At 40.6% G+C, this 21,238-nt stretch overlaps 1 protein-coding gene across 1 annotated transcript in view; it reads left to right on the forward strand.

Moving 5' to 3' along the window:
* The first annotated feature begins 4,458 nt into the window (after window positions 1-4,458).
* Window positions 4,459-21,238, forward strand: part of LOC110965863 (piezo-type mechanosensitive ion channel component 2-like) — a 54,156-nt gene continuing 37,376 nt past the window's right edge. The window contains 7 exon segments of the mRNA XM_051940198.1: window positions 4,459-4,966; window positions 8,869-8,955; window positions 10,436-10,543; window positions 10,737-10,779; window positions 13,821-13,941; window positions 14,241-14,466; window positions 19,507-19,720. Coding sequence (XP_051796158.1) covers window positions 4,903-4,966; window positions 8,869-8,955; window positions 10,436-10,543; window positions 10,737-10,779; window positions 13,821-13,941; window positions 14,241-14,466; window positions 19,507-19,720 — 863 coding nt within the window. The 5' untranslated portion in view covers window positions 4,459-4,902.

The raw sequence follows: 21,238 nt of genomic DNA on the forward strand, positions 1-21,238 counted from the left end.
CCTGTTTCTGGAGGAATTCATTCTGTTCATTTACTGAACATAGAGGAGGAGATTCCAAGTATTGGGTTTGTTTGTTTGTTTGTTTGTTTGTTTGTTTGTTTGTTTGCTTGCTTGTTTGCTTGTGTGTGTGTTTGTGTGTTACTCACCAGTGAAGTGGAGACAGGAAGTGATTGTTCCAGACAGAAGAAGAAGAAAACACAAAATTCTATTAACAATAATTAATGAATATAAATAATGATTACAATTAATATAAAGAGACCAAAACATACTGGGAACCAGTTCATAAAGACTAGAACATACTGGGAACCAGTTTAAAGAGACCAGAACATACTGGGAACCAGTTTAAAGAGACTAGAACATACTGAGAACCAGTTTAAAGAGACTAGAACATACTGGGAATCAGTTTATAATGACTAGAACATACTGGGAACCAGTTTAAAGAGACCAGAACGTACTGGGAACCAGTTTAAAGACACTAGAACATACTGGGAACCAGTTTATAATGACTATAACATACTGGGAACCAGTTTAAAGAGACTAGAACACACTGGGAACCAGTTTAAAGAGACTAGAACACACTGGGAACCAGTTTAAAGAGACCAGAACATACTGGGAACCAGTTTATAATGACTAGAACGTACTGGGAACCAGTTTATAATGACTAGAACGTACTGGGAACCAGTTTAAAGAGACTAGAACATACTGAGAACCAGTTTAAAGAGACTAGAACATACTGGGAATCAGTTTATAATGACTAGAACATACTGGGAACCAGTTTAAAGAGACCAGAACGTACGGGGAACCAGTTTAAAGAGACTAGAACATACTGGGAACCAGTTTATAATGACTAGAACATACTGGGAACCAGTTTAAAGAGACTAGAACATACTGGGAACCAGTTTAAAGAGACTAGAACACACTGGGAACCAGTTTAAAGAGACCAAAACATACTGGGAACCAGTTTATAATGACTAGAACGTACTGGGAACCAGTTTAAAGAGACTAGAACATACTGAGAACCAGTTTAAAGAGACTAGAACATACTGGGAACCAGTTTATAATGACTAGAACATACTGGGAACCAGTTTAAAGAGACTAGAACATACTGAGAACCAGTTTAAAGAGACTAGAACATACTGGGAATCAGTTTATAATGACTAGAACATACTGGGAACCAGTTTAAAGAGACCAGAACATACTGGGAACCAGTTTATAATGACTAGAACATACTGGGAACCAGTTTAAAGAGACTAGAACACACTGGGAACCAGTTTAAAGAGACCAAAACATACTGGGAACCAGTTTAAAGAGACCAGAACATACTGGGAACCAGTTTATAATGACTAGAACGTACTGGGAACCAGTTTAAAGAGACTAGAACATACTGGGAACCAGTTTAAAGAGACGAGAACATACTGGGAACCAGTTTATAATGACTAGAACATACTGGGAACCAGTTTAAAGAGACCAGAACGTACTGGGAACCAGTTTAAAGAGACTAGAACATACTGGGAACCAGTTTATAATGACTAGAACATACTGGGAACCAGTTTAAAGAGACTAGAACACACTGGGAACCAGTTTAAAGAGACCAGAACATACTGGGAACCAGTTTAAAGAGACCAGAACATACTGGGAACCAGTTTATAATGACTAGAACGTACTGGGAACCAGTTTAAAGAGACTAGAACATACTGGGAACCAGTTTAAAGAGACTAGAACATACTGGGAACCAGTTTATAATGACTAGAACATACTGGGAACCAATTTAAAGAGACTAGAACACACTGGGAACCAGTTTAAAGAGACCAGAACATACTGGGAACCAGTTTAAAGAGACCAGAACATACTGGGAACCAGTTTATAATGACTAGAACGTACTGGGAACCAGTTTAAAGAGACCAGAACATACTGGGAACCAGTTTAAAGAGACCAGAACATACTGGGAACCAGTTTATAATGACTAGAACGTACTGAGAACCAGTTTAAAGAGACTAGAACATACTGGGAACCAGTTTATAATGACTAGAACATACTGGGAACCAGTTTAAAGAGACTAGAACATACTGGGAACCAGTTTATAATGACTAGAACATACTGGGAACCAGTTTAAAGAGACTAGAACATACTGAGAACCAGTTTAAAGAGACTAGAACATACTGGGAATCAGTTTATAATGACTAGAACATACTGGGAACCAGTTTAAAGAGACCAGAACGTACGGGGAACCAGTTTAAAGAGACTAGAACATACTGGGAACCAGTTTATAATGACTAGAACATACTGGGAACCAGTTTAAAGAGACTAGAACATACTGGGAACCAGTTTAAAGAGACTAGAACACACTGGGAACCAGTTTAAAGAGACCAAAACATACTGGGAACCAGTTTAAAGAGACCAGAACATACTGGGAACCAGTTTATAATGACTAGAACGTACTGGGAACCAGTTTAAAGAGACTAGAACATACTGAGAACCAGTTTAAAGAGACTAGAACATACTGGGAACCAGTTTATAATGACTAGAACATACTGGGAACCAGTTTAAAGAGACTAGAACATACTGGGAACCAGTTTAAAGAGACTAGAACACACTGGGAACCAGTTTAAAGAGACCAAAACATACTGGGAACCAGTTTAAAGAGACCAGAACATACTGGGAACCAGTTTAAAGAGACTAGAACATACTGAGAACCAGTTTAAAGAGACTAGAACATACTGGGAATCAGTTTATAATGACTAGAACATACTGGGAACCAGTTTAAAGAGACCAGAACGTACTGGGAACCAGTTTAAAGAGACTAGAACATACTGGGAACCAGTTTATAATGACTATAACATACTGGGAACCAGTTTAAAGAGACTAGAACACACTGGGAACCAGTTTAAAGAGACCAAAACATACTGGGAACCAGTTTAAAGAGACCAGAACATACTGGGAACCAGTTTATAATGACTAGAACGTACTGGGAACCAGTTTAAAGAGACTAGAACATACTGGGAACCAGTTTAAAGAGACGAGAACATACTGGGAACCAGTTTATAATGACTAGAACATACTGGGAACCAGTTTAAAGAGACCAGAACGTACTGGGAACCAGTTTAAAGAGACTAGAACATACTGGGAACCAGTTTATAATGACTAGAACATACTGGGAACCAGTTTAAAGAGACTAGAACACACTGGGAACCAGTTTAAAGAGACCAGAACATACTGGGAACCAGTTTAAAGAGACCAGAACATACTGGGAACCAGTTTATAATGACTAGAACGTACTGGGAACCAGTTTAAAGAGACTAGAACATACTGGTGTTGTGACTTTCAGGTTTTTTTGGTCAGAGTTTCATCTTTCAGGCTGTAATTCAGATTCTCCAGTCGTGCTCTGAACACATCAGCTGTGAACATACGTGTTCCATGTGTTGGGATCCGCGTGGAACCGTGTCATGGTTCCACATGTTTCTCTGTTGCTTAGAAATCTGAAGCTGATGATGAAAGAAACAGTAACCACGTCCTACCTGTGCAGGTGTTCAGGGATGGAGATTAAGAAGACGGAGCTCCTTTAAATGATGTCTGAGGTTGGATTCAGCGTCTGTCTGTCTGTCCGTCCTCCAGCCTGTTGTTTGGATGGATTATTGGTTTTGACTCGGACACATCAGGCTCCGCCCACACAGATTACCCCCCCCTCCCCCTCCTCAGAGCTGTCAATCACATCTGGGGCAGGGGGAGGGCTTCCAGCTGTTTCCTGCAGAGGATTCTGGGAGTTGTAGTGTTTGGATCATCAGGGTGAACGAAGCCTTTAGGTGTGTTCAGACTGATGGTGTCTAAAACAGACATGAAGACAGGAGAACTGATTGGACACGATGCTGGACACGCTGTTAGCAGGATGCTAGTATTCTGCTCAATAATTAACCGATAATAATATTGTAATAATTTATTAAAGTATTTCAATGTCATGATTTATTTATTCATTAATTGCATTGCTTTATTTTATTGCATTAAATTATTTTGTTTAACAGTTTTAATCAATATATTGCTTTATTTTTCATTTATTTAAAATTAATTATTTTTATTTTATTGCATTTCTCAGTTAGTGTATTGAACTCAACATATTTAATTCTAACAATAACCTGAGAACTCATTAATGTGTAAAACACAATTTCTTATTGTTTATTCATTTGGTTTGGGTTTTATTTAAATAAATTCCTCATTTTATGAAATGTCTATAAAATGAATCTCTTTATTTTATGTTATTGATTTTTTTAAGTTTTAGAAATGGACTATTTCATAATGTTTCAGGATTTGACATTAATTTTTTGGGTTTTGGTTGTTTATCATGATGAAATTATTCTTTTTGTTTAATTATTCATAATTAATCTATTCATTTGACTTAAAAGATTCTTTAATTAATTAATTCATATTATTACATTTTTTATGTGACTTTTTTTATTGTACCTTTTTTATTTTTTTTTATTTTTAATTTTATGTTGGACGGGGTGTGGTCTCAGCGACTCTTCTTCCTGCGCTCTGATTGGCCCAGGCGGCTGTCAGTCACCGTCTGGACGGGACCTGCGGCCCGGCTGGGCCCCTTCTATTGGTCAGAACCGGCTGGTCCCGGGTCGGCGGGCAGAAGGAGACTTTCTGAGGAGAAGAAAAGAAGAAAAAGAAGAAGAAGAAGACGAAGAAGAAACTATAAAAGTGAACATTTCCACTTTTCCCCACTTTTCACCGCCGGAGAAGCTTCACACCTTCAGCCCGACTGTCTACCTGTCTGTCTGTCCGCCTGTCTGCCCCTCTCTGAGCCCCGGAGGACCGGAGGATGTCACCGGGGCGTGCCGCCGCTGTCAGGCGGGCCTGCGGCTCCTCGGGCGGGCAGACGGAGCTGTGACCCGCCGCTGGTCCAGGATGTCCTCGGAGCTGGCCGCCGGGCTGCTGCTGCGGGTCCTGCTGCCCCTCAGCCTGACCGCAGGTAGGACCACGATTATTGATTATTGATCAGAGACGTTCAGTTTACTGACAGAGGAAGGAAATGTCCAGAAACACAAGGTAGAAGATTTATTAATATTATTGTTATTACACATTAATTATGCAGATTAATGGGAATAATTTAGAACACACATGAAAACCAACAACAGCAAGAGTTTTCTCTCTGTTTTACTTTACACTATTTTATCTCATTAGTTTTATTCATTTTATTTTTATGTGTAATATTTAGCATTTTTTCTAACTTTTCACAATTTTATCTTAGTTTTATTTTATTCTACTCTTTGTATGTGTTATTTGTATGTATTTTTAATATTACTTTACATTATCATTATTTCATTATTTAGTTTTATTTCATTTGTATTTTACTTACTGTTTTGACTGTACTCCTGCTCTATTAAATTAGATTTGTGTAGTTTTTTGGGTTTATTAAACCTGATGTTTGTGGTCCATGTTAGTTGGGTGGAGGTGAACAGGTCAGAGCTTCACCTGAGCAGGTAGCTCAGCTGTGAAGGACCAGGAGTCTGACATCCACAGAGACACGATGTTCTTAGCTGATAATCAGTGGCATTAATAATCAATAACTGATTATTGGTCCCAGTCCAGAGGAGTTAACGTCAAACACAGAAGAGTCAGTTTTAGTCAAACTCTCAGTTCATCTGAAACACCTGAGCTCTGGTTGGAGGTCATTAAGTAGAACAGGAGTCTTTTTCATGGTGCCCCTTTACCAGCTAAACTCCCACAATGCTCTCTGCCTCATTTTGTGTCTCATTCTGTTGTTTTGTGTGTCTTTGTGACAGTATTGTGTCTCTGTCGTCTCCTCATCCTATAGATGTTATTCTATCTCCATGTTTCCTCTCTACTCTGCTCATCTGTAGATGTTCCTCCAGCTGGATGGATCTCCATCTACTAGATCCTCTCTTCTCTCTTTCTGCTGCATTTATTTCAGTCTCTCTGAGGAAACACTGCCTGCAGTTCAACCTGATCTGGAGGAAACTTTGTTTTCAGGGATCTTTTTCGATGGGATGTAAAGTGTTTTTTTTTTAATTAAATATTGTACGCTCAAATTTGGTTCATTTTCCCAACTGGACTCCAGGTGATACCCTTACAGGTGTGGTGTGTTGCCACGGTAACCGACCGCTGATGTTGGAGTAGCAGGTTTTTGAGCTCGAAGGTTCAGAGCCACGCCTTCAGTCAGATTTTAGGGGGAATTTCCCTTTAAAGCAGCTTCACATTCCTCAGAGAGGGGGAGGTGTGTGTGTGTGTGTGTGTGTGTGTGTGTGTGTGTGTGTGTGTGTGTGTGTGTGTGTGTGTGTGTGTGTGTGTGTGCGCTAACCACACACACAGACACACACAGACAGATGTTGTTACCTGCTAGAGTGGAACCAATCTGTGTGAGATGGGGGAGGGGAAGTTAAACAGGGGTGCACACACACTGAGCTGTAAATAGTGTGTTTATGTGTTAGCAGGAAGCTGCCTGTTATTCTGTCAGTTTGACCTAAAAGTGTGTTGACGTTGTTTGTTTACAGTTTGCTTTCAGGTGTAAACAAGCGAGACGACCACAGCCGGATCATGATGACATTTAGTTGTTTTAGGCTGTTTTGTGGAAACGGTTTGCTTGTTTTAGGTGTTTTTGTCGTTATTTTGTGTCACATTTTTGTCATTTTAAATCTTTCTGTGGTTGTTTTGGATTAAGTTTCAGTTGTTTACGTGTTGTGTTTTATTTACATGTTACGTTGTTTACATGTTGTGGTTGTTTACATGTTGTTGTTGTTTACATGTAGTTGTTGCTTATGTGTTGTGTTTGTTGACATGTTGTGTTTGTTGACATGTTGTGTTTGTTTACGTGTTGTGGGTGTTTATGTGTTATTGTTGTTTACATGTTGTGGTTGCTTACGTGTTGTGGTGTTACATGTTGTGGTTGTTTACATGTTGTTGCTTATGTGTTGTGTTTGTTTACATGTTATTGTTTACGTGTTGTGGTTGTTTGCATGTTGTTGTTGTTTACGTGTTGTGTTTGTTTACATGTTGTTGTTGTTTACGTGTTGTGGTTGTTTACGTGTTATTGTTGTTTACATGTTGTGGTTGCTTACGTGCTGTGGTTGTTTACATGTTGTTGCTTATGTGTTGTGTTTGTTTACATGTTATTGTTTACGTGTTGTGGTTGTTTGCATGTTGTTGTTTACGTGTTGTGTTTGTGTACATGTTGTTGTTTACGTGTTGTGTTTGTTTACATGTTGTGGTTGTTTACATGTTGTGGTTGTTTACATGTTGTTGTTTACGTGTTGTGTTTATTTACATGTTGTGGTTGTTTACACGTGGTTGTTGCTTACGTGTTGTGTTTGTTTACATGTTGTGGTTGTTTACGTGTTGTGGTTGTTTACATGTTGTGGTTGTTTACATGTTGTTTACATGTTGTGGTTGTTTACATGTTGTTGTTGTTTACGTGTTGTGGTTGTTTACATGTTATCGTTTACGTGTTGTGGTTGTTTACATGTTGTGGTTGTTTACATGTTGTTGTTTCCATGTTGTGGTTGTTTCCATGTTGTTGTTGTTTACGTGTTGTTTATTTACATGTTGTGGTTGTTTACATGTTGTTTACATGTTGTGGTTGTTTACATGTTGTTGTTTACGTGTTGTGGTTGTTTACGTGTTGTGGTTGTTTACATGTTATTGTTTACGTGTTGTGTTTATTTACATGTTGTGGTTGTTTACATGTTGTGGTTGTTTACATGTTGTTTACATGTTGTGGTTGTTTACATGTTGTTGTTGTTGTTTACGTGTTGTGGTTGTTTACATGTTATCGTTTACGTGTTGTGGTTGTTTACATGTTGTGGTTGTTTACATGTTGTTGTTTCCATGTTGTGGTTGTTTACATGTTGTTGTTGTTTATGTGTTGTTTATTTACATGTTGTGGTTGTTTACATGTTGTTGTTTACATGTTGTGGTTGTTTACATGTTGTTGTTTACGTGTTGTGGTTGTTTACGTGTTGTGGTTGTTTACATGTTGTGGTTGTTTACGTGTTGTGGTTGTTTACATTTTGTTGTTGTTTACGTGTTGTGGTTGTTTAAATGTTATTGTTTACATGTTGTGGTTGTTTACATGTTATTGTTTACGTGTTGTGTTTATTTACATGTTGTGGTTGTTTACATGTTGTTGTTTACGTGTTGTGTTTATTTACATGTTGTGGTTGTTTACATGTTGTTGTTTCCATGTTGTGGTTGTTTACATGTTGTTGTTGTTTACGTGTTGTTTATTTACATGTTGTGGTTGTTTACATGTTGTTGTTTACGTGTTGTGGTTGTTTACGTGTTGTGGTTGTTTACGTGTTGTGGTTGTTTACATGTTTACTGTCAGTTTTTGTTTTGCTTCATATTTTTCTTGTTTTCTGTTCTTCTGTCAGTGTTTTATTTCAGTTTTGTTTTACCTGTTTGGTGGCTGTTGATTGGATCAGCTGACATCACATGATCAACCAATGGGTGATCATTCACTGATTAATCAGTGATCAATCACTGCTTAATCAATGATTAATCAATGATCAATCAGTGATCGGTCACTGCTCAATAAGGATCACAGCAGATCATTTATTGATTGCTCTGCTTCTGTTTGCTTCCAGAACAAACCTTTTCATTCGCCAACTAATCAATTATTGTATTGACACGGCATTGTGATGATTGATTGATTGATTGATTATTGATTATTGATGATGTCACAACAGAAAGTCTTTCAGCCAATGAGCTCCTGATTTCTTGACTGTCTTCACTCTAAACATTGCTTAGATGTTAGATTATTGGATATTGATCGGATGTTCTCCAGGTTTGATCTGTCTGTGAGAATCTGTGTGCTGATTGACTGATTGATTGATGTATTGATTATTGTGTCCACAGCGTGTGTGTTACGGTATAACGGGTTCTCTCTGGTCTACGTCCTCCTACTGCTGCTGCTGCCGCTGCTGCCCGAGCCGTCCTCCACAGGTACCAACACCGATCAATACCTATAAATACCCATCAATACAAATCAATACCTATCAATACCAAACAATACCTATCAGTACCAATCTGAGGTAAATGATCCGGGTGCTGCTGGTATCAGGCGTGTTCAGACTCAGATCTTCTCCTCATGTTTCTCCGCTGACACCATGATAATAACACGTTATCTAGTCATGATGTCATACCTGACTGGCAGTGGGGTCATTCATACCAGGACATAGACCAGACCCAACCTGTCTGACACACACACACACACACACACACACACACACACACACACACACACACACACACACACACTCTAACACTAACAGGAAACACAGAGAATAGAGAGGTCACCTTCAGGAAGTGACATCACATCCTGTATCCTGCTGGTTGTAGTTTTCTACATGTGGACGAAATGAGCAGAAATAAAAGAAGTTCCCAAACCCAACATATCATCTAGTCTGATGGACATAACACTCCATCCTGGTCTCCTCAGACCAAAGAACCTTCTTCCAGGTGTCTTCAGAGTCTCCACATGTCTTCTGCTGAACTCCAGTCCAGATTTAATTGGAGCTTTTTCCATCAGAGTCTTTCTCTTTGTCTCCATGAAGCTTTGACTGATGAAGAACAGACAGCAGTTGCTTGATAAACAGTCTAAAGCTGGAACTCCTTCAGAGTAGTCATAGAGTCTTGGTGGCCTCCCTCTCTAGTCTCTTTCTCTTTCAGAAGTGTCATAGGAGTCTTGGCAGCCTCCCTCTCTAGTCTCTTTCTCCTTCAGAGGAGTCATAGAGTCTTGGTCGCCTCACTCTCTAGTCTCTTTCTCTTTCAGAAGTGTCATAGGAGTCTTGGCAGCCTCCCTCTCTAGTCTCTTTCTCCTTCAGAGGAGTCATAGAGTCTTGGTCCCCTCACTCTCTCGTCTCTTTCTCTTTCAGAAGAGTCATAGGAGTCTTGGTGGCCTCCCTCTCTCGTCTCTTTCTCTTTCAGAAGAGTCATAGGAGTCTTGGTGGCCTCCCTCTCTAGTCTCTCAGGTCTTGAGGACATCCTGCTCTAGTCAGATTTATTCATGTTCCATCTTCCTTCCATTTCTTAATGATGGATTTAACTGGACTCCAGGAGATCTTCAGGAACTTTAAATGTTCTTGTATCGTCCTGACTGATGCTCTTCAACAACCTTTCCTCAGAGTTTCTTGGTTCTTCAGTCTTCATGGTGTAGTTCTATCCAGGAGTTCTGATCCACCAGAGACCGGACCTTCCAGATCCTCCGATCACTGACCTCAGATCATCCAGTATCTGATGACTTTTAGAACCAGCTAAGTTCCATTAGAGGGAAGTTCCTCCTAAAACCATTCCAGACCAGTGCAACCATGCTGGACATGAAGCCACCCCAGTGTTTCAGATTCAGTCTCAGCTGGTTTTCTAACTAACCTGAACTCAGCTCTGTTTAACCGTCTCCATGACAACCTCACCTCCTGTCTCCAAGGTAACACTGGTCGCTGTGTGACGGCAGTGTGCATCTCCAGCTTCATCTTCCTGCTGCTGCAGTGCTTCTTCCAGGTCACCACGGCAACACTGCAGCCAGAGTACAACTGTAAGAAACCTGTCTGCCTGTCTCCACACCTGTTCACCTGTCTGTCTGTCTGTCTCTCTGTCTGTCTGCCTGCCTGTCTGTCTTTCTGTCTGTCTCTGTCTGCATGTCTTTCTGTCTGTCTCTCTGTCTGCCTGTCTGTCTTTCTGTCTGTCTGTCTGTCTCCACACCTGTTCACCTGTCTGTCTGTCTGCAGGTACGTCGTGGCAGAAGGCCCTGGGTCAGCTGGGTCTGGTGAGGTGAGACGTCTGTCTTTGTCTTGTTTCTGTCCAATCAGCTCTTTCTGTGACGTCATGTTGGATGACTGTATCTGATTGGGCGGCTAGCTGTCTGTCTGACCAACCAGATGACTTGACAGAGCGGACAGCTGATGTTACTTCCTGTTTGAACTGGAGGAAACGTTGCTGCTGTGTTTGGATGAACCGGAACGAGGTGGTCCCCCTCAGACTGGACGTTCAACACGCCATTTGCTTCCACTCAGTCTTTATGGACACATCAAAGACAAGCCATTGTGTGTGTGTGTGTGTGTGTGTGTGTGTGTGTGTGTGTGGTCAGGTGCTGGCTATACTTGTAGGGACCAAATGTCCCCACAACTGTAGGAGAAGTGAAAAGTAAAAGTGCAAAAACGTTTCTTTAGGGTTAGGCATTGTTTTGGTCTGGGTTAAGGTTAGGGATAGGGTTAGGGTTAGGGGTTAGATATGAATGGGAGTCAATGGTAAGTCCCCACAATGATAGAAGAACATAGTATGTGTGTGTGTGTGTGTGTGTGCTGACTCAGCTCCTGCAGAAGTAAAACATCAGTTTATAATTTCATACATGTAACAGGAAGCTGAGGTTAGCACATGCTATGTGGTCTTTGTACATCTACAAATGGGTGTTTTGTGTCTTTGTTGGTTTTTCGTGTCTCTGTGGTCTTTTTGGGGACATTTTTTGGGGTGTTTTGTGTGTCTTTGTATGACGTTTTGGGTTATTTTGCATCTCTTTGTTGGTTTTGCGTGTCTTTGTACGTCTGCTTCTGGGTATTTTTCTTGCCTTTATGATAATTTTTGGTTATTTTGCATCTCTTTGTTAGTTTTGCATGTCTTTGTCGTCTTTGTACGTCTACTTCTGGGCATATGGCATGTCTTTCTGATCTTTGTACATTGATTTTTGGTTATTTTACATCTCTTTATTGGTTTTGCATTTCGTTGTGGTCTTTGTACGTCTGCTTCTGAGTGTTTTGTGAGTCTTTGTCTGTTTTTGGGTTATTTTGCATCTCTTTGTTGGTTTTGCATGTCTTTGTTGGTCTATTTTTTGTTTTTTTGCATCTCTTTGTTGGTTTTGCATGTCTTTGTACGTCTGCTTCTGGGTCTTTTGCGTGTCTTTGTGATTTTGGTTTGTCTTTTTTTGGCTGATTTGCGTATCTTTGTGGTCTTTTTCCATGTTCTTTTGTACATCCAGTGATAGGGTTAGGCTAGATGCCGTCTCAGACAGACGGGACAGGTTTGTATGTGCGCGTTTTTGTTTAGATCCAGTTTGTTTACCGGCTTCAGTTGTGTGACGCTCATTGTCTTCTCTGCTGGTTTTCAGCCTCAGTGTTGTTTTAACAAACAGGACGCAGAGAAAAAGTCCCAGAACCAGAAGCCTGTTGATGCAGCAAAACACCAGCACATCTGTGTGTGTGTCACTGTGTGTGTGTCAGTGTGAGTCAGTCGAAGGTTCAGACAGTCGTCTCTCTGTCTGGACTACACGACTCTGTAAACACCTACACACACACAGACACACACAGTAACACACAGATTAGGGTATAGCAGTTATTTTACACAAACACTTTTCAGGTCAAATATCTGAATGATTCCTGCAGTAGATAACTAACAGCATGTTGTTCACAGCTGCAGCTTTAATTAGGGTCCCAGCACCAAATGGTGCAAAGACCCTATTGGAACCCTGTTGGAATCCTAATGGAACCCTATTGGAACCCTAATGGAACCCTATTGGAACCCTAATGGAACCCCATTGGAACCCTAAGGTTTATTGGCTTTTTTGAGGTCTCAACAATGATGCACAAAAAAGCCGCTTGGGCCCATCCCCTAAACCCAACAGGAAGTCTGCCATTTTTAATTATTAGCACATTTTTTGGTGATTTTTGTCATTTTCAAGAACAAACTCCTCCTCCGAGGTGACTTCAAGAAACCTCAAATTTGTACAGTACATATAACAGGACGAAGTGATGAAAATGTGTCAAAACGTTCTGTAAAAGTCTGGAGGCGTAGCCATGGTGGCCTCCAGAACTTTGAGGCTTCAACATGAAACAGGAAGTGGTGTCTAACTCTGCTGAACATGCTCCAATCTGCCTCAAACTTTACATGTTTGATCACAGTCATGCTCTGATCACGTCCAGATGCCCAAACACATTCACAGTATGTGCAATAGCGCCCCCTGCAGCAATTTTAGCAAAAAGCCCCATGCAGCAAGTTTAAAGGGGAACTTCGTTTTTTTTCAACCTGGGGTCTGTTTTCATGTCATTTCATACATGTGAGTGATGGAGAAATGAATTTTCGACATAGCTCCAGTATTTAGCCAGGCAGGCAGCTTTGCAGCTCAGCTAGCGAAAAGTATGGGGCAACTTGCCCCCCCGCGTCAAAGTCCACCCTAACGTGCTTTTTTCCCACACTGACCAGCTCGGATAGTCTCAATGAGTGTCCCACAACATACTACAGATGAGAAGTGAACGAAAACCTCCACATTACTTGGCGATCGCTATTTGTTGTGATCTGTATCCAAATCTCGGGACACCAGAAAGCAAATCTCGTTCTGAAATCGCGCAATAGCTCGCGCCAAAGCACACTGGAACGCTGACAACCTCCATGTCTGCACATACTGTTGCTACAACCTTGGTGATATTATCCCTGAAACTGTTCAGCTACATCTTCACACTTTCACTTTTGTGTCACACCCCAACGTAGACCACACCTCCATGTACTCCATGTCCTAGTATTAACAGTAACCCAACCCTACCCCAATCCCTAACCTTCTTATTGCCCCTACCAAAAAGAAAACAAAGTAATCAAGACAAAGACTTGTGCCATTCTTCAGCATGTCTAATTTGACATGCACTAATGTCCCCTAACATCAACTCTTACCCTACACTAACCCCAACCCTTACCCTAACCGTTCAGTGCTGCTTGCAGCTTTAGTTGTTATGATGTTGTTGTTTCTACAAGATGTTACCTATGAACCAGTAGCAGTTAGTTTGTCACAGTGTGGGAATTACAACCAACACTGTCTGTCTGTCTGACAGTCTGACTGGCAGTGATGCAGGCTCAGCAGTGAGACAGGTGTTTCCAGATGTCGGTGTGTTGGTCGTCGGTCTGCTGACATGGAGGCTGATCGTGAGGCTGAACGCTGCCACACACACACAGGTGACGCACACACACACACACACACACACACACACACACACACACTAATGAGGCAGGTGTAACCTCATTAGATCGTCTCCTCTTGTTTCTTAACGAGGTTCCTTGTCTATTAGTGCGTAACTCTGTAAGCTATTTATTAACTGTAACCAGGTTATGTGACTCCAGGACACAAACACACTCAGTGGACTGATTAGGTTTCAGCTTCAATTACAGTTATTGGTCCGGTCCCAATCCGTCTGGGAACATGAGGCCAGAAACCAGACCTCCTCTGAATCCTCTTCATCACTCCAACACTGCAGGATCAGGATCTGGACCAGCAGCAGGATCTGGACCAGCAGCAGGATCTGGATCAGCAGCAGGTTCTGGATCAGCAGCAGGATCTGATGTTTGAGGATGAGGAGGGAGTCAGTCGAAACCGGATTCTGGTGGAACTGGAGCTGCTGGTTTGTAAAACCAGACAGATGGTTGGAAACATGACAACAACTGGAGGGAAGGTTCTGCTGACAGCTCTACTGGGACTCACAGGTAGTACCAGAATTACAGATAACCAGTACTAGAATCATGGTTAACCAGTACTAGAATCACAGATAACTAGTACTAGAATCATGGTTAACCAGCACCAAAATCACAGATAACCAGTACTAGAATCACAGATAACTCGTACTAGAATTATGGGTAACCAGTACTAGAATCACAGATAACTAGTACTAGAATCACAGATAACCAGTACTAGAATCACAGATAACTAGTACTAGAATCACAGATAACTAGTACTAGAATCATGGGTAACCAGTACTAGAATCACAGATAACTAGTACTAGAATCACAGATAACCAGTACTAGAATCACAGATAACTAGTACTAGAATCATGGGTAACCAGTACTAGAATCACAGATGACTAGGACTAGAATCACAGATAACTAGTACTAGAATCACAGATAACTAGTACTAGAATCATAGGTAACCAGTACTAGAATCACAGATAACTAGTACTAGAATCACAGATAACTAGTACTAGAATCATGGGTAACCAGTACTAGAATCACAGATAACCAGTACTAGAATCACAGATAACCAGTACTAGAATCACAGATAACTAGTACTAGAATCATGGGTAACCAGTACTAGAATCACAGATGACTAGGACTAGAATCACAGATAACTAGTACTAGAATCACAGATAACTAGTACTAGAATCACAGATAACCAGTACTAGAATCACAGATAACTAGTACTAGAATCACAGATAACTAGTACTAGAATCATGGGTAACCAGTACTAGAATCACAGATAACTAGTACTAGAATCACAGATAACCAGTACTAGAATCACAGATAACTAGTACTAGAATCATGGGTAACCAGTACTAGAATCACAGATGACTAGGACTAGAATCACAGATAACTAGTACTAGAATCACAGATAACCAGTACTCGAATCACAGATAACTAGTACTAGAATCATAGGTAACCAGTACAAGAATCACAGATAACTAGTACTAGAATCATGGGTAACCAGTACTATTCAATTCAATTCAATTTTATTTATATAGCGTCAATTACAGTCAAATCGTCTCAAGACGCTTTACAGAACCCATATGCCTGACCCCCAGAGCAAGCCCAAAGGCGACAGTGGCAAGGAAAAACACCCTTTTAACAGGGAAGAAACCTCGAGCAGAACCCGGCTCTATATAGGGGGGACCCATCTGCCTGCTGGCCGGGGGGGTTGAGAGGGACAGAGGAGGGCAAGGGGGAGGGATGGGAGAAGAGGGAGGGGTGGGAAAGCAAGGAAAACACAACACACATTTGGATACATGTATGACAGTATATGTGACACAGACAAAGTATAAGCTAACATTGAAAACTGACTCATAGTTTACTCTGATGATGTACGGCTCTGACATTAAACATACTCCATATATAGCTAGCAGTAAAATTCAAACAGTATGTAAGTTAGCATAACAGTATAGTGAAGGCAATGCAGAGTTGACTGGTGGAAAAAGGGAGTTGGAAGCAGAGGGCTGGAGGAAGGTCAGCAGCAGCATCCCACAGTGGACATGATGGAGACTGGACCAGCTGGTGGAACATCAACCACAGATCTGAAGCATCCAGCTCTGGGACCAGGGACACTCAGAGAAATAGCACAGGGGGAAACAGAGTGAATGTACTGCAATAATGGTATACATATTAAATGTAAAGGTAGATAGAGAAGGGCTCAGTGCGTCAAGAAAAGTCCCCCAGCAGCCTATAGGCCTATAGCAGCATGACTAGAGGCAGAACGAAGGGACGACCAAGAGGGAGTCAGCTGTGCAATGAAGACACAAGCCGAACCCCTGTGGGTCACCCAGTCAGCCCTAACTATAAGATTTGTCAAAAAGGAACGTTTTAAGCCTGGTCTTAAAAATAGAGAGGGTGTCTGCCTCCAGAACCCAAACTGGGAGCAGGTTCCACAGGAGAGGAGCTGATAACTGAAGGCTCTGCCTCCCATTCTACTTTTAGAAATTCTAGGAACAACAAGTAAGCCTGCAGTTTGAGAGCAAAGAGTTCTACTAGGATAATATGGTACTATCAGATCTTTAAGATATGATGGAGATTGGTTACTAAGAGCTTTATATGTCAGAAGAAGGATTTTAAATTCTATTCTGGATTTAACAGGAAGCCAGTGAAGAGAAGCAAGTATAGGGGAAATATGATCTCTTTTGCTAACTCCTGTCAGTACTCTCGCAGCAGCGTTTTGGATCAACTGTAGATGTTTGAGAGAACTATTTGGACAACCCGATAATAAGGAATTGCAATAGTCAAGCCTGGAAGTAACAAAAGCATGAACTAATTTTTCTGCATCACTCTGAGACAGAATGTTCCTGATTTTTACAATATTACGCAGGTGAAAAAAGGAAGTCCTACAGACTTGCTTTATGTGCGAGTTAAAGGACATGTCCTGGTCAAAAATAACTCCAAGATTCCTCACAGTAGTACTGGAGGCCAACGTGATGCCATCCAGAGTAACTATTTGCTTTGAAAGCGAGTTTCTAAGATGTTTGGGGCCAAATACAATGACTTCAGTTTTGTCTGAATTTAGCAGTAGGAAGTTAAAAGTCATCCAGGTTTTAAAGTCCTTAAGACAATCTTGCAGTCAAGCTAACTGATCAGTTTCATCTGGCTTCATAGATAAATACAGTTGTGTGTCATCTGCATAACAATGGAATACAATGCTTCCTAATAATATTGCCCAAAGGAAGCATGTATAATGTGAAAAGTATCGGTCCTAAGACAGAACCCTGAGGAACTCCATGATTAACTTTAGTATGCTCAGAAGAGTTATTGTTGACATGCACAAACTGGAACCTATCTGATAAGTAGGATTTAAACCAGTCCAGTGCTGTCCCTTTAATGCCAATTAAATGTTCTAGACGGTGTAATAAAAATTTGTGGTCGATTGTGTCAAATGCTGCACACTAAGATCGAACAAAACAAGTATAGAGACTAGTCCATTATCTGATGCTATGAGAAGGTCATTAGTAACTTTCACTAGAGCTGTTTCTGTGCTATGCTGCACTCTGAAGCCTGACTGAAACACTTCAAACAAATTATTCCTTTGTAAGTGTTCACATAATTGATTTGCAACTGTTCTTTCCAGAATTTTAGAGAGAAATGGTAGGTTAGATATTGGTCTATAGTTAGCTAACACATCTGGATCTAAATTGGGCTTTTTCAGCAAAGGTTTGATGACAGCAACCTTAAAAGCCTGTGGTACATAGCCTGTTACTAGAGAGAGATTAATCAGATCTAACATTGAAGAATTAATTAAAGGTAAAATCTCCTTAAAGAGTCTAGTTGGGATAGGATCTAAAAGACAAGTTGATGGTTTGGATGTAGAAACTGTTGAAATTAGTTCAGAGAGACATATAGGAGTGAAGAATTCTAAAGATTCATCAGGTCTAACAGCCAATTCAAAAGCATCTGTGACATTTGTAGGAAGGGCCAGATTAATTTTATCTCTAATCAGAACTATTTTATGTATAAAGAAGTTCATGACGTCGTTACTGGTTAAACCTAAAGGAATACAAGGTTCAACAGAGCTCTGACTCTTTGTCAGCCTGGCTACAGTGCTAAAGAGAAACCTGGGGTTGTTCTTGTTCTCCTCTATTAAAGATGAATAATAAGTTGTCCTGGCATTATGAAGTGCTACTACTGTACTAGAATCACAGATAACCAGTACTAGAATCATGGTTAACCAGTACCAAAATCACAGATAACCAGTACTAGAATCATGGGTAACTAGTACTAGAATCACATATAACTAGTACCAGAATCACAGATAACCAGTACTAGAATCACAGATAACTAGTACTAGAATCACAGATAACCAGTACTAGAATCACAGATAACTAGTACCAGAATCACAGATAACCAGTACTAGAATCATGGGTAACCAGTACCAGAATCACAGATAACCAGTACTAGAATCATGGATAGCCAGTACTAGAATCATGGGTAACTAGTACTAGAATCACATATAACTAGTACCAGAATCACAGATAACCAGTACTAGAATCACAGATAACTAGTACTAGAATCACAGATAACCAGTACTAGAATCACAGAAAACTAGTACCAGAATCACAGATAACCAGTACTAGAATCATGGGTAACCAGTACCAGAATCACAGATAACCAGTACTAGAATCATGGATAGCCAGTACTAGAATCATGGGTAACCAGTACTAGAATCACATATAACTAGTACCAGAATCATGGGTAACTAGTACTAGAATCACAACCAGTACTAGAATCACAGATAACCAGTACTAGAATCACACATAACTAGTACCAGAATCACAGATAACCAGTACTAGAATCATAGGTAGCCAGTACTAGAATCACACATAACTAGTACCAGAATCACAGATAACCAGTACTAGAATCATAGGTAACCAGTACTAGAATCACAGATAACTAGTACTAGAATCATGGTTAACCAGTACTAGAATCACACATAACTAGTACCAGAATCACAGATAACTAGTACTAGAATCATGGGTAACCAGTACAAGAATCATGGGTAGCCAGTACTAGAATCATGGTTAACCAGTACTAGAATCACAGATAACCAGTACTAGAATCACAAGAGAAACATGGGTAGCCAGTACTAGAATCATGGGTAACCAGTACTAGAATCATGGTTAACCAGTATTAGAATCACATATAACTAGTACCAGAATCGCAGATAACCAGTACTAGAATCATGTGTAACCAGTACTACAATCACAGATAACCATTATTAGAATCATGGGTAACCAGTACTAGAATCATGGGTAGCCAGTACTAGAATCATGGGTAACTAGTACTAGAATCACAGATAACTAGTACTAGAATCATGGGTAACCAGTACTAGAATCACAGATAACTAGTACTAGAATCATGGGTAACCAGTACTATAATCACAGGTAACCAGTACTAGAATCATAGGTAACCAGTACTAGAATTACAGATAACTAGTACTAGAATCATGGGTAACTAGTACCAGTACTAACCAGTACTGTCTGTCTCCTTCCTTCCTTGCAGGTATCATGTTCCCCTCTCTCTCCTCCCTCCTCTATCTGCTCTGTTTCCAGGTGTTGTGTACCTGGTGGGCGTGGTCAGGTCAGATCCCGCCCCTGCTCTTCAGATGTGTGTCTGCGATGTCACTGCTGTACTCCTCCTCCCACTTCCTGCTGTTCTACTGCTACCAGCTGCCTTCACTGCAGGAGGCGTGGCCTCCCAACTGCACCTCTGCCAGGTAACACCAGATAACGCACCTATCATCAGTGCAGCCACCTACTGGTTACCTGAGTCCTGTGCAGTCTTCTGGGCCTGGTGTCGGTGGTCTTGGTTATTGATCACTGATTGAGTCCTGGTTATTGATCACTGACTGGGTCCTGGTTTCAGTTATTGGTTCCTGGTTATTGATCACTGATTGGTTCCTGGTTATTGATTTCATTTTCATTTCATTTATTTATTTATCAGGACAGTGTACAATGACATTAACCCTTTACGCTTCAGTGCGTCGTAGGTGTACCGCCGGCGGTACACCTACTAATTTGCATAGGAATTTCAAGAATGTCCGACAGCTGCAAACACGATTATACAAACACTATACGCCGATGGAAAGCTTAGATTCTCATGAATCCGCCGGTATAAACCACTTTCAGATGTGATTACCACAGCGGGTGAGAAAAACACATTTGTCCGACAAAAACAAATATTCATCCATCCGTTCTCTATACACGGCTTCAACGTACACAGCGCGACTCACATTTCTGGGTTTATTATTACACACAGAAAAAAAGATTCCACAAAAAACGGCCAAAATCCAACCTTTTACATCCAGATGACACAAGCCAGTAAACTATTTTGTCCAAAACATGTCCTGAAGTCGGTATAAAATCCACGAATCGGTCGTTTTCAAAGAAATGCACCTCGCGATGTGCGTCCAATATTCCCTGTATTTTTCGTAATTTTTTTAATTTAAAAATAGAATATTAGCGATTTTTTGTACTGAAAACGTCTGGAATTGACTGAAGCTTAAAGGGTTAAGCTCAAGAGCAAAGATGTTTGTACCAGACTGTAGCTTTTCATGCTAATTTCCATCTGTAGTCCTTCGGGAAAGGGACGGGGGCCAAGGTGCAAATACACATAAAATACCTTTGACTATTTTCAACTGGTCCCATTCATAGAGTTGTAGAATTAAAACTCATTATTCTTTAAAAACATCCGTAACATGTCAGCCATTCATCATCCCAAGCAAATGCCTTTATAATCTCATACCCTTAATAACTTCACTCATCACATAAAAGGTAACATTCACTTCTACACATCACACACTCTTAATGTCCACATCTCTGGTTCTCCATTAACCAATCTTTCACTTGTTTGGTGAAGGTTCTATACTCACTTAAGCTCAATATTTCTGTGGGGAGCTTGTTCCATTTCTTTATACTAGCATAAGAAAATGCAGACTTTGCAATTGCGGAGCGATAACTTGGGATCCTACATTCCCCCCTAGTATTACTTCTAGTTACCCTTTTAGCTGTGTCTGCAATCAGTTGGACAAAAGCTTTGACCTCAGAGCAGACGAGACGACCCGCTGAATTTAAGCATATTACTAAGCGGAGGAAAAGAAACTAACAAGCGCTATTGATCACTGATTGGGTCCAGGTTTCACTGATTGGTTCCTGGTTATTGATCACTGATTGGGTCCAGGTTTCACTGATTGGTTCCTGGTTATTGATCACTGATTGGGTCCAGGTTTCACTGA

This window comes from Acanthochromis polyacanthus, chromosome 20 (genome assembly GCF_021347895.1).
Source record: "Acanthochromis polyacanthus isolate Apoly-LR-REF ecotype Palm Island chromosome 20, KAUST_Apoly_ChrSc, whole genome shotgun sequence".
Taxonomy (NCBI): domain Eukaryota; kingdom Metazoa; phylum Chordata; class Actinopteri; family Pomacentridae; genus Acanthochromis; species Acanthochromis polyacanthus.